The sequence below is a fragment of the Melitaea cinxia genome, chromosome Z (genome assembly GCF_905220565.1).
Source record: "Melitaea cinxia chromosome Z, ilMelCinx1.1, whole genome shotgun sequence".
Lineage (NCBI taxonomy): Eukaryota > Metazoa > Arthropoda > Insecta > Lepidoptera > Nymphalidae > Melitaea > Melitaea cinxia.
Window position 1 is genome coordinate 20328795 of NC_059424.1, and position 15400 is coordinate 20344194.

General features: G+C 43.4%; 1 protein-coding gene across 1 annotated transcript in view; it reads right to left on the reverse strand.

The window, feature by feature from the left end:
* The window catches only part of LOC123668916 (ankyrin repeat domain-containing protein SOWAHC), an 88987-nt gene that overhangs the window by 34882 nt on the left and 38705 nt on the right, over positions 1-15400 (reverse strand). The window contains exons 5-6 of the mRNA XM_045602607.1: positions 7089-7100; positions 3610-3612 (exon numbers count right to left, since the gene is read on the reverse strand). Of these exons, the coding sequence (XP_045458563.1) occupies positions 3610-3612; positions 7089-7100 (15 nt within the window). The remainder of the gene's footprint in view (positions 1-3609; positions 3613-7088; positions 7101-15400) is intronic.

The window sequence follows — 15400 nt, forward strand, 5'->3', positions numbered from 1 at the left end:
ATCTGTATACAAATAACTAACTGTACGAAAATTTTAAGCGCTACAAAGAATATAATCGATTAAAATCTTTGTAAATAACTATAATAATTGTGAACTACAACTTAATGAACATATGTACTTTTCCCTCGATTATTTCACAACAAGTTTATAGGCTACATGATCAAATGTGGTCAAAATTACTGTAGTAAAAACCCGTACGCAGATTGGACTCAATATTAAGTTACCCTAAAACTAACCCTCCTTCAGCCATCTCGCTCTTTGCCATCTGCGCCTCAACATACGCTTACCCTACCAAATACTTTATTGACTTCATAAGATTTATTTTTAATCAACTTAAAAAGGAATATATGAATATACTTACACCCTGCACGGCATAAAGTATCCGGACATGTAAAAAAAAACGGTACATCTTAAGAATCAATAAAATTTATCAATTTCGTGGTGAAGGTATAAATGATCGTCTTACATTATTATTATATTGGCTGTTGCGCTGGCGGTCGCGGGTTCGATCCTCGCTCACAACAGACATTTGTATATACCATATACCTAGATGTTTACCGTGGTCTGGGCGTTTGTGGTTGTATATTGTGTGTTTTTCCGGACCCCCGACACAGGATTAAATCCGACTGGGGGTCGATGAGTGTGAAGAGAATAAAGTAATATATTTAGATCAATTTCGTGCCACAAGTATTTCTGATAGCACCACATGATTTTCATACTATATAATCAGAGTGGTATCTATCACCTGCATGACTTTTGCGTCTGTTTCGAAAAACTTAAAAATTGACTACTCATAAGCAATTTTTAAAACGTTAAAAGTGTGAATTAGGGGTGTGGGCAGGGTGCGAGTGGGCTTAAGTGTGCGGCGTTAAGTCGGCTCGCCTCTGTCAAGTCTGCCATACGCGTCCACGTCGCCCTCAGCTCGCCGACGTACGGGCTTGGGGGCGAACCCATTCCTTAGGACGTCATGTCTTCTGGGATGGGTCGCACACCCTGGTAATACAGTGGTCGTAACGGGCGCCGCAAACTACCACCTTCCCCGGACTGCTGTAGCTAAGTATGACAGGCCATCCGCCGGGTATAGTAGGTGACCCGGCGGATCACAATTGCAAATGCCTACCTGCGTGTGTCCTGCGCAGTTGATCGCCGTACGCAGGGATGAAGGAGTCCTGGGGGGCTGAGTCGAACGGGGTCTGGGTTTTGTTACCACGGGAGACAACACGCCCTCTTTGGTCCGGATTTCAGGCTAAACGGTAGCCCCGTAGCTAGCCACTGCGGGGAAACGGACATGCGTAACTGCACGGATGAGCCGGGTGCTTTACGCTGGCGAGATGGGGAAGGGTCCTCTGGGAGGACACGGGGACCGGCCATGCTGACGGGGCAAGGGTGTTCGGAACAACTGGGGGCCGTGGGATCGCGGTCACCAGCCGGGCATCTGCAGCTCCCGATGTCGCGCTTGGAACCCAACCTTTCACATCTATACCCACTGCGTAGCCCCGGTGTCGAAACGGCATCCCCAACGTTGCGGGCTCCATGGAGGGTAGGGAGCGTAGTGGATGAAATTACACCTTACACACTATGGATAAAAACAGATCCAAACCCACACAGGGACCTGAAGGGAAACCGGATGGTACCTCACTGGTGGCGAGAACCGCAAACGCGGGTCCGTCTACCAAACACCCACTACAACTTCAACAGACACAACAGGGGAGCGGTACCACGAAGTTGGGACCGCCCTCCTCCACAAGCGGAGGCAAGGCAGCGAAGTCGACCTTGACCTCAGCAAACACACACAAACACGGGGGTGGTGCTGCCAAGGTGGCGCCACCACACACAAAACGCAAGTCCGTGGGTGGCCGAGGGGAAACTGGGAAACCGGAGGAACCTAGGCCGTCCACGTCGACGGCGTCCTCAACAGAGGGTGCCATCCTTGTTGCCGACAGGGCACCGGGGCAACCCGGAACCCGGACGGCGGGAGAGGTGGCTGCCCTCCAACGCTTTGACGAGGCGTGGACTCTTGTCGACCGACGACAGGCCAAGGGGAAACCCAGCAAGTCGGCGGGACGCGTGGGTGGTACAGGGTCCTCCCAACCAGGGAGCGAACCTAAGCCTAAGCGCAAGAGCAAGAGGCAGCGCCAACGTCAAAAAAGGGCCCAAGCCAAAGAACCCAAACCCATGGGGTCCGTCAAGTTTGCGAAGGGGGCGGCAGGTGGCCAGGGCAACCAGGCAACCGGTCGCGCCCAACGCGGCGAGGCGCTGGCGAAGGTCAAAGCGGGGGATGGAAGTACGTCCCAGGCACCGGCCAAAAGGGCTCGCCTCGACGACTCTCAGTCGCCGAGGGGGGACCCCAAAAAGCCGAAGCTAGCGGACGGAACCCATGTCCCCTATGCTGCGGCTGTGCAGTCGGACCTACTGGTTGCGGTAACAACTGCGACCGGTGAGCCCTTGACTGCACAAGCCGCACAAGAGATACAGGTCCTTCTACAGGAGCGCCTTCTCAAGGACTCCATAGAAGCGACCGATGACGAGCCGGTGTACCCTGTCTTTCAGGGTAAACCGACCTACGCAAACGGGGCTCTGAAACTGTGGTGTGGTGACCAGGATACCGTGGGATACCTCACGCGCATAGTCTCGGAGCTCACCTTGCCCACGGGTGCTAGACTGACGGTCAAGCGACAGCGCGACCTCGTCAAGTTGGTCCGCTGCGGCGTTCTGCTTCCGGGTGAACAACCGGACATCTGGAAGGTGGGACGCGCGCTGCGGTTCCAGAACAAGTGGGCAAGGGTAGACAGCTGGGTCCTCCACAAGGTCGATAGACAGGACGGTAACACGTTCCTGATCTTTAGCGCTCCTGAGGATGTGGTGCAGACCCTGGTTGAACGCGAACGCCGACTCTGCTATTTGCTGGGGTCGGTGTACGTAAAATTCCAGGGTCCAAAGGGCAAATTCGCCGAGCACCTGCCAACGGGGCGTGAAGACCAAGTGGAGGGCACAGATGACAGCGTAGGGCAGGCGAAGGAAGAAGGGTCAGGAGCAATCCCGGCCATTCCTGAGCCGCCCCCTACGAGGCAGTCGAGCCCCAAACTCCAGACCGAAGAATCGGTGGTCGTGGTAGAGCCGCTTCGGGAGTCGGAGGAAGGGGCTTGTCTAACTGGCCTGGACAACCTGGCCATAGGGGGGACAGGGACGGAGGAGGCGGGGGAGAGGCTATCTGAAGATGGCTCACCCGACTCACTCGTCCTGTAAGGTCCTCCAAGCTAACCTCCACCATAGCATGACAGCGACGGCTCAGATGCGGAAATGGTTGGAGGTTAACACAACAGCCATTGCGCTGATCCAAGAGCCGTGGGTCAGAAATGGCATGGTATGCGGACTCCGGAATGCTGGAGGTAAGCTCATTGCACATACGGGCCCGGAAAACACCAGGGCCTGTATTTACATCACTAAGGATATACAGGCGCAAATTTTGACGAGCTTTTGTTCTAGAGATCTCTGCGCCATTAAGCTGCACAGAACGCAAGACCACAGCCTGCCGGAGATGGTGATCGCGTCGGCCTACATGCCAGAGGCTGACGCGCCACCGCCGCACGACATGGCACGGCTGACAACATACTGCGAAGAGTCCGGACTGCAACTGATTGTAGGCACTGACTCCAATGCACATCACATCCTCTGGGGAATGAAAACAACAAACGAAAGAGGTAAGCTCCTTAGTTGAATATCTGATGACGACTAACCTACAGATCGTGAACGTGGGCTCCGAACCCACATTCGTGAACAGACGTAGTAGGACAATCATCGACCTAACACTAGCCACAGAAGCGGCCTCTGGAACCATCTCCAACTGGCACGTATCCGATGAGGCATCGTGCTCAGACCACAGATGGATACGCTTCGACGTGCAGGTAAACACAGTCCCAGTAGTCCCTAGGCGTAACTCACGCAAAACCAACCGCGTGCATTACGTCGAGAGACTGGAGCAGCTGCTCAGCGAGCAGACATGCCCAGACAGACTCGAGGGAACAGGACAGATAGAAAAACAGGTAGATATGTTAACTAACAATATTATAGACTCCTACCAAACTGCATGTCCCTTATCAATCCCACCGGAGAACAAAGTGAACTGGTGGGGGCCTGAACTGGAAAGACTCAGGAAAAAGGTAAGGCGACTCCTAAACAGAGCAATGAATACATGCGCCGATCTGGACTGGGACAAGTACAAGAAGGCCAAGTCCAGATACAAGAAACGTTTAAGGTATAGAAGTACCGACTCGTGGCGCAAATTCTGCAGCAGCGTGGAAACCTGCGAACAGGCCAACAGGGTAAGGAAGGTTCTCGTTAACCAATCTAGCCAGTTGAGGGGCTCCCTGAGAAAGCCAGACAACACCTTCACGAGCACGCTGGAAGAAGCTGAGACCATTCTGGTGCAAACGCATTTTCCAGGCTGCCGCATTATGCGGTCGATCGATTGGCTCGAAGAGGATGTGACCCCAACAGAGGAGCAATGGGAGTATGCACTCAAGGTAGTAAGTCCACCAAAAGTTAGATGGGCTATCAACAGCTTTGACTCCTTCAAATCCCCAGGGTTGGACGGGGTCTTCCCAGCACTTCTGCAGTGGGGAGGCAACCAACTGACCCATAGGCTTACCGCTGTCTTGGTAGCGTGCTTAGCTCACAGGTACGTGCCAAAGCAGTGGAGGGAGGTAAAGGTAATCTTCATCCCCAAACCGGGAAAAAGTGACTACTCCGAACCCAAATCCCACAGACCTATCAGCCTAACATCGTTTCTGCTGAAGACTCTCGAAAGGCTGTGTGAACGGGATCTGAGAGAAAACGCCCTGGCTACGGTACGCCTACACTCACACCAACATGCGTACAGCCAAGGTAAATCAACAGAGTCAGCTCTACATGCAGTGGTCAGCAAAATAGAAGAGGCCATTGAAAACAAGGCAATGTGTCTCGGCACCTTCATCGACATAGAAGGTGCGTTTGACATGACCAACTTCACCAGCATCTCGTCAGCCCTGGTTAAGCACGGTGTACACCCGGTAATGGTTGACTGGATAGGTAACATGCTCAGTAAAAGAGTCATCAGACTTACATCATCTGGGACACAACATGCACTGGTGGTTAAAGGATGTCCACAGGGAGGGGTGCTCTCCTCACTACTGTGGAACGTGGTGGTGAATGACCTTATAACCAGACTGAACCAGCACAACTACTTCACGATCGGGTATGCTGACGATATTGCCATTCTAATTAGCGGCAGAGTCAGCAGTACCGTGTGTAATGTTACACAACAGGCGCTACGGATTGTGGAGAGATGGTGCATAGACAACGAACTTACCGTCAATCCCAGAAAGACGGAACAGGTAATGTTCACTAACAAACGACTACTGGGGAACTACAATCCCCCTAGACTGTTCGGAACGGAGCTGCAGTTCAGCTCGGAGGTGAAGTATCTAGGAATCATTCTAGATAGCAAACTGAACTGGAGCAGCCATCTCAACAGCAAGATTGACAAGGCCACAATAGCCTTCTGGCAGTGCCGCAGAATGATAGGTAAAAGATGGGGTTTATCCCCGAAAATCACTCTGTGGCTGTACCAGTCCGTCATCAGGCCAATTATCAGCTATGGCGCAGTGGTTTGGTGGCCGAGAACCAAACTAATCACCGGCGAAGCAAAGCTACAACGACTTCAAAGGTTGGCTTGCATGGCGACTACGGGCTGCATGAGGACCACCCCGACTGCGGCCCTGGAAGCCCTACTGAACTTGCCGCCGCTGCATCTGTTTATCCAACAGGAGGCGGGAGCGGCCGCGGTAAGACTCAGGAAGCTAAACCTATGGAGAAACGTAAAAGTAACACATACAGGTATACTTGGAGAACTGGCGAACAGGGAACCGCTCATCGAAGCGGTCACCGACAGAATACCCAAACAGTACGTATTCGACAAAAAATATAGAATACAATTACATGAAGACCCAGGGGAAGGCATCAACCCCAAGGAGCTGAGAATTTTCACAGACGGGTCGAAAACATCAACAGGTACAGGTTCTGGGGTTTACTCAGAAGACCTGAATATCAACATGTCATCGCCATTGGGAATCCACAACACCGTCTTTCAGGCGGAATGTATGGGAATCATAATGGCTGCAACAGCGATCACGGCTAGAGAGGTACAGGGTTTTCCAATCCGTATTCTTTCCGATAGCAGATCGGTCCTGCAAGCCCTACAGAGCGACACCATGACATCGGGGCTAATATACGAGTGCCATCGAGCTCTGACGAGGGTAAGTGAAACAAACACCATTATCCTCCAATGGATAAAGGGCCACAGTGGATCGCGAGGCAACGACGCGGCTGACCGACTGGGAGGATCGGAGATGAGGGTCTACGGACCCGAACCCATTCTACCTCTGCCTTTCGGATGGCTGCGCAGCCAGCTGCGACACAACACCAAGGTAATGCACCAAGAATATTGGACAAACCTAACCACCTGCAGGCAGACCAAGGAAGCTCTTCCGACGATCAACCCAGGATTGTCCCGCAAACTTCGCGGCTATGGGAGAGCCCAGCTCCGACTACTGGTCGGGGCTGTTACCGGACATGCCTTGCTCAACAAACACTTACACAACTTAGGTGTTACAGACAGCCCCCTATGCAGAGCGTGCATGGAGGCAGAAGAAACGGCCACACACATCCTGCTGGAATGCGGTAGTGTGGCGAACTACAGGGCGATACACCTCGGGACACCGAGGTCGCTCCGGGAAGTCGTCGGCAACGCAAGGGGTCTGCTAGGCTTCCTCAAGGAGCTAGGCTGGCATGAATGAAGCCCCCAGCCTACCACGCAAAATAGGCGCACTAAGTCGTCGAGTTGCGGAGAATAGCCCGTTGAAAAAAGCAACAATAATCAATTGAAAATATGTATGTGTATTTTTAGAAAATTCGTCTTTTAAATAATGAAGACAACACCACGACAGTCAACTAGTATTATACTTGTATAAAGATTTTATAACAATAATAAAAATGTACAAATTACACTTATACTCTTTGTTGAGTCACAGTCGAGTAAAACATCGACTTACCGTAAATGGATCCTGTAACAATGAAAAACACAATTATAAAAATGTTGCTACGCGTTTTAAAGGAAATTTAATACATTTTAACATGAATTTTAGCAATAGTTCAGTTATAATTGAAAGTTCATATAAAATTGACAGGTTACTCTGAGAAAAAAATTATACGTTATACTCATTAGTAAACAAGAGTAAAAAAAAAAATTAGGTAATCGTCCCACTATTGAGCATAAATCTGTTAACTTATAAAAGAGAGAGGATGGATTTATAATTTTCTATACGTCTAATATATACATGTGTCAGAATATCTATCGCAATATGCACCTATTGTCATGACGCATTACATACATTAGATTGTATACATACGTCATAAATATTGAAGTGATGGCGCAACGGCAAGCAATGGTTTGTGGCTGTTGTGCTGGCGGTTGCGGGTTCGATCCCCATGACAAACATTTGTATTGGCCATACAGATGTTTGCCGTGGTCTGGGTGTTTGTGCAGTCCTTGTGGGTCTCTCCACTGCCTCAGAGAGCACGTTAAGCCGTCGGTCCCAGTTGTTATCATATACACCTGATAGCAATCGTTACTCTTAATAGGAAATATATCCGCCAACCCGCATTGGAGCAGCGTGGTGGATTAAGCTCTGATCGTTCTCCTACATGGGAGAAAAGGTCTATGCCCAGCAGTGGGATATTACAGGTTCAAGAAACAACATTATATAAGTACATTTTTACCGAACAAATTAGTTATATACTGTACTTACAAACAACGTGTAGGTAATTATGTACATAAAATATATGTACATACAAAGATTAAGGAAGAATTCTAATGACTAAATTTCCTAAAAATTTACGGGACCGGGTTACGGGACTAACACATTCATATCAAGAAATTTAAAAATACAAATTGCATTTTAAGTAACCGCCAATGCGGATTGAAAACAAGCGACTCGTCTCAAAGTTACCAACGCGAAAATGTAAAAAAACGATCGAATAGCGAAACGAAAAAAAATTATAGGGACATTAGCACTACCTCTCCCCTTCGGAATAAAACAAAAAAGCACGTTTAACCATTAAACTCTGAGCACCATAACGTACGTCTCGCTGGATCGCCTACTAAAACTGTTTAAAAAAAAAAAAAAAAAACGCCGACAAAAAGTCACTCATTCCCATGAAACGTATTCGCTTTTAATACAACCATAATCTCGGGTTCGATGTATATGAAAATATGTAATGTGGTTAATAGGCTCCGACGTAGCTTCCTCAGCGGTCGAACCGATTTCGCCATAATACCTTTAATAATCCCATCATCTCTGCCGCAAGCATGCGATGTAATGACCGCTATTGACGCCAATAACGCCGGTAATTCACCTTAATTCAATAAATCTATTTGAGTTCCGGTCGTGATCGTTTATATAATATAATCAATTTACAAATTGAACGTATAAAAATTATCGTAATTTTTAAACGGGACTCGAGAACGTTATCGTTCGTCTCGAATCGTTAATATTTAATACGAACTAAAATAAATAAACGAAAAGGAAATCCGAACGATTAATATCAATCATAAAATCACGGAACAGTAAATAATTAGTCATCAGATGTCGTTACGAGTAATGCGTGTCGCCCGTGTAAATGATACTTTAGTTTGAATATGAGCGTGGTGAATGAGGATTTCTAAAATAAGAGGTAATTTATTACAGAGAGCGGTGCAGGCAGTGACGCAAACACTCATCGACAGTTATTAAGCGTTAGAACACTGCATCAAAATGAAGCGAACTCGATACACTCGGAGATATCGTCTCTTTCGCGTGCGGCGTCCATTCGAAACTAGTTCATACATCAACCTGTTGACAAATAACTTCTCATTATTCTTTCGCCCGCTCTAGCTCCGATACTGACGTCCTCGATATTAACCGTCGAATTGACTTTCGATACATATCAATAATCTCAATATCCTTGTTGATAGATCGCTGGCGCGTAAACGTATAAAGAAACGAGCGTGAAGCCATTGTGATTTGGACGTTTTAATCTCGCATTAATGGCTCATAATTACGTCGTGTACGGATCGGGTAGATAATTGTTTTTATATTTTTTTGTTCGGCGACTAAACTTTGTGAATTTAATTGCGTGCCTGTTAGCGCGCACCCCGAGGACGTGTCGTTAATAGTGCGTTGTCTCTTCATTTTGTTCGAACGTTCACTGACTCTGTTATTTCGGAGCGACTAATAAATTGCGCGATGACAGGTGTCAGCTGCTCAAACGCCTCTGCACTCTTGCGTCCATGTCTCATTCCTCACGTTCTACTCCTAAATTCTCTTATTTTATCAACGCTACGTTCAATTTTCGTTTCGTTCTCTCGCAATTCTATTTGTTTGCGTTAGTGTTATAGCTGCGATGCTGTGATTCTGGTTCGCGTTAAGTTTCTCGACTTTTCGCCTCACGTTTTCTGCAAAGCGTGTCCAGTAAAAAAAATAAAAATATTCAATGACATGAAACGAGGATCATTATTTTAATATATTTATGTCGCCTTTGGCATTTTACTTCGTCTATCGTGTTTACAATAAATCGATTTCATTACACGTTGTGCGTTTGAAAAATGAATGGTCGTTCAATTGATTAGACGCTACCCCTTCACTATAATTTATATTTCGTACCGACGTTTATTACGTATATTACAAGGAGTCATGTTTCAGTAGGAGCGTCGCGTGTCGCAAAACGGCTTTGAAAAGAATTCAAATATTTCATTGATATTTGTGTAAGACAAAAGAGACGATAAATGCATCGGGTAGTTTATGCGGTTATAAATAAAACGACCGCACGGGTAAGACCTAAAGAAGATTTATACGAGCCGAAGACGGGAAGCGGTTGACAATTGGCTCGACATAGCTGCTATTTGATTGACACTCTCGATTCAATCCTCAATCACTGACGTCGTAAATATTTATGCAATTAGGTTCATCTCAAACACAACTAGTTAATTAGATGCGACATATAATTTATGCGATCGTAGCTATTCGGATGTAGCAAAGTAAACGCTTCGAGACCTCGAGATCGATACTGACGGATCGCAATCCGAAGATAACCCCGACGTCACAAATATAGAGGACGTAAACGATTAAACATCCGAGTTACGAACCGATAATGAACGCACGCGGCACGATGAATTCCGAGATAAACGATCTGTTTCCTTAAAAAAGAACAAAAAGTTTCGATATAAATCAAAGATATACGTATTTCTTTTTACTATCGTTAATTACAGAAGGGTAATATATAAATAAAGGAGTCGCCCATTGACGCGGCCCGAGGCGAGCGCTGCGGCGCGCCGTGTCGCTACAAGAAAATGCACTTATGTGCCGACCTGTGAAAAACTGTTTTCGACCGCTGTCGTCCGTTAGTTTAGCCAAGAACTGAGCTTAGAGTCATCGCCTCTAGAGGTTACGAATGTAACTGATGTCAGGTACGTTGGTTATTCAATAAATACGGCGCCGAGGAACAATAAGTGTTCTTGCAACGTGTTTTATACCCGTTTTAGTCGTGACAGTCCTTTGAAGGTTTATATAGGTAGCGTGTAGTTTTTAATATTGAAAACAAATGCGTGATCGGGCACAATACAAACTGCTACTAATGTTACCTAGTATAAATGTAAGGAAACGCTCATGTCGGTAAATATTTTATTGTCATCTGTGTAAAATATTATTTAACAATTACTACTTCTAACAAGGAAAAAAATAAAAATAAAAGAATTATCGTTTTACACAAACAACTAGGTATATGTGTAGGTATATTCATATGCGCAAACTCGCCGATTTCAATCTCGTAATCAAGATACCTAACAATTATCTCGAACAACTAAAACGAAGATGATACTATACAAATACGAGCGAATACTACCGAACGGAGCGATCCTCATTTATTCGATCAAATATTCGATCCATAAACCCGTCAGCGGACGCATAAAAACAAACAGAAGTCGGATTATTAATACAAATAAATTGTCCGAGAGGGAATGAATATCGATAAATTGAAAAGGTAAAACATATCATCGATTATAAGCAGCTGGCGGGCATTATGCAAAACGGAACAATTCAATGGCGGTAGCGGGTAGGTAATTGAAAACTATGGCCCGACGATACGGCCCTTCCGCGCGTTACCTGTTAACCCTTTTTCACTAACGTTCTGTACTAAATCAATTTTATTTTGTCAATTTTTATGCATTCAAATGATTCCGAAAATATTTTTTAACTTGCGTGTATATCGCTTAACAGATGTACTTGAATAGTGTATTAAATGTATATCTCCTATTTTATTTCTTCCTCGTCAAATAAACGTTGTGACATGACTTACTGGACTATAAACTTTTATTTTTATGTGAGTAAATAATTAACTACAAGTCTATCGTGGATTAGCCCCTATTTCTTCTTATCGTTATTTAAAGTCTATGATTTAACGGCTATATTTTAGACTCTATAGTAAGACCTGACTCGCTCTATAAATATTTATATTTTAAAATCAAACAATTAAATTCTAAAACAACAGCTTATATAAAGACATTTTCGTTTGACTTATAATTAAAAAAAAAAAAAAAAAAAAAACGTTTATATATAAACATCATAACCATTTACCGCATAATTGTATCCGCATTATTACCTGTTAAGCAAATTTCACATACAATATGAAACATGAGTGAGAGTTTTCGTCTCGACCGTAACTTCGCAATTTACATAAATCTAAAACTTCTTGACAAAGGCCTTATTAAAATCTCGGAAAGAACTTTAATTTGACTTGGCAGCAGAATCATTAATCTTTGAGGCGCAACTTGTAACTTATAACACTAACAACATCTCGAGTTAATATTTTGATAATAAATCTAAAGATAATTTTCTTATTCTATAGATTATCATTAATTTAATTAACTCATGAATTTGTTTAAACTCTCGTGTTTTTTAGAATTTACAATAGACGATTGTAAAATAATATTTTTGGGTAAGATATTTACTCTACTTATTTTTTGTTCTTACTGTGTTCTGTTTTGAAATAATAATCCTTTGTCTGTATTATCTTTATTAACAATGGCTTGGATATTATTCAGTGCCAAGCGAGGGTAGGTAACTAGATGTGTCGGTACATTTGCACTATTGGTAATTACGACTATACGAATATTAATATTAAATGAAATATATATTTTACACAAATTTTGATAGATGGAAGTTGGTTGTGGTCTGGGCATTTATACTGTATTTTTTTTGGCTGTGTCTTTACAGCAGCAAAGAATATAACCATCCCCCCTCTTCCCGTGGATGTCGTAAGAGACGACTAAGGGATAACACAATTCCACTATCAACTTGGAACTTAAAAAGCCGACCGATAACGGGATAAACATCCAACTGCTGGCTTTGAAATACACAGACATAAGACGGGCAGCAGCGTCTTCGGTGCGACAAAGGTGTGTGTGTTTTTTTTTCGGTCCGCGACACACAGTTCAAAATATCTTTTCTATTTTGATTGAACAATATTTATATTTACCAGACAATATCATCAACCCATGTTTGCTTAGATGACATACTCGGCATTACCAAGTTAACTTTCCCCAATAAACAATTAGTCCAAAAAAATAATTCAATGAATCTCAATGTCCTTAAACGTACGTACTGTGAACAAAACGAACCCTTAATCTTGTTAATATGTTGATATATTTTTTTATACAAATAGGTAAGCAAACGTTCGCGCACATCTATAATATCTATAATATATATAAACGCGAAAGGTCATTCATCACGACATCTCCGAAACTATAACACCTACAAACTTGAAATTTGGCAAGTAGGCTCCTTATAGGACGTAGACATCCGCTAAGAACAGATTTTACGAAACTCAACCCCTAAGGGGGTAAAATGGGGGTTGGAAGTTTGTATGAGAGTCCCAAGTTTTTGACGTAAGAGACTTGAAATTTCAAATGTAAGCTCTATAGGTAGATGGTGAAAAGGTGTCCAAATAATGTATCTTTAGAAATCAACCCCTTTTTGGGTTAAAACGGGGGATAGTAGGTCGGCTCACTGATCACGAAATCTCCGAAACTATAACAGTTATAAACTTGAAATTTGGCAGAAAGGCTCCTTATAGGGCGTAGACATCCGCTAAGAACGAATTTTACAAAATTCGACCCTTAAGGGGGTAAAAAGGGGGTTGGAAGTTTGTATGCAAGTCCCATGTTTTTGAAGTAAGAGACTTGAAATTTAAAATGTATACCTTATAGATGATGAGAAGGTGTTCAAATAATGAATCTTTAGAAATCAACTCCCTTTTGGGGTTAAAACGGGGGATGGTAGGTTTACTTACTCATCACGAAATCTCCGAAACTATAACAGCTACAAATTTGAAAATTGGCAAGTAGGTTCCTTATAGGGCATATACATTTGCTAAGAACGAATTTTATGAAACTCGACCCCTAAGGTGATAAAACGGGGGTTGGAAGTTTGTATGAAAGTCCTATGTTTTTGAAGTCAGAGACTTGAAATTTAAAATGTAGCATACATTTTAAATTTCAAGTCTATAGATGTTGAGAAGGTGTTCAAATAATGTATCTTTAGAAATCAACTCCCTTTTGGGGTTAAAATGGGGTATGGTAGGTTGACTCACTCATCACGAAATCTCTGAAACTATAACAGCTACAAACTTGAAATTTTGCAGATAGGTTCCTTATAGGGCGTAAACATCCGCTGAGAACGGATTTTACGAAACTCGATCCATAAGGGGATAAAACGGGGGTTGGAAGTTTATATGAAAGTCATATGTTATTAAAGTAAGAGACTTGAAATTTAAAATGTATGCTCTATAGATGGCGAGGAAGTGTCCAAATAATACATCGTAATCTATATATATAAAAGAGAAAGGTCACTGATTGACATCACGAGAACTCAAAAACCGCTGGATGGTCCATCCATCCAAGATGGACAAAGATGGAATTGGGCAGGGAGGTAGATTATAGTTAGTAGACGTCCGCTAAGAACGGATTTTGCGATATTCCATCGTTAAGGGGGTTTAATTGGGGTTGATAGTTTGTATGAAACATATAAAGTAGCAACAAGTTCGCCTGATAGGTTATTCATACTGCAGCCTGAAAATAAAACTAAAAATGTGGTGTATAGAGAGGTTTTATAAAAATAACTATTAAATTATACTAAATTGTGCCTTTGAAAAAGTTACTCAGAGTGATAAGCATTTCAAGTGACTGAAATAAAAAAATAATTTGCGTTAAGCATCTTAATAGTAATGCATATCTTCATAACCACGCGGACATAGTCGCGGGCAACAGTTAGTGTATTATAAAACAAAGTTCCCAAAAGCGTATGTGACCGATTCCCTCAAAATCTACTTAACGGATTTTCATGCGGTTTCACAAATGGATAGAGGGCTTCAAGAGGAAGGTTTACGGAACGGCAAAGCCGATTTTGATGAGAGTTTGACTGGAAGTTTGCCGGGAAAACTTTGTGACAAACTGATTTCAACGCGGGCGAAGCCGCGGGCACAGCTAGTATTTTATAATAACAGCGCTAAGCATAATCAACGTTTATGCCAATTTTCCTCCAGATTTGTCGAGGCTCTCCGGTGTAATTGAGTAAAAAATATTTATCCGAATTTTCCTATTTTACTACAGTATTTAAGTCACGTTATGACTATCAAACGTTCGCATTTCGTAATAAGAGTCAAGTAATACCAAACAATAAAGAACAAAGTTAAGCTTCCAATCTACATCCATAGAATAACCATATATCACTTAAATAGTAGACAGTAGTAGTACCCTTTTGTACAATCCGCTACCACTTTAGTAAACACTTCGTTTTCTTTGAACTACTTCACTGCTTCACTTCTTCACAATTAAATAACCAAACACTATGATTGAACTATTATGTATATTTCCAAGTGCATACATACACGAATGTAACACATTTAAGTTTAGAAAAATCCAAACATTAGCGTGATTCAAAATACAAGTACCGCCATCTATTAGTGACCAATTAAACTAACATATACACCTTTCGAATTAATACAAACAATTAAAACGGGACAGAAAAGTACTCCGCGACGTAATTGATGCAAATTAACCACCTATCGTAATAGATGAGACAGTTTTGTTTACCCCAACTGTTGTTAATTTTATGTAATCAATTGATTGTCGCTGTTAACCAAATACGGAGCGGCTGAACGTAAATCTTTTCAAGTACACGCCCCTTACGACTAGATATCCGGCGTTGCTTTATTCGAAAATTTTATAACCACTTTCTCTTTAAACAAGTATGTCGCGATCAAGCGTATGGCT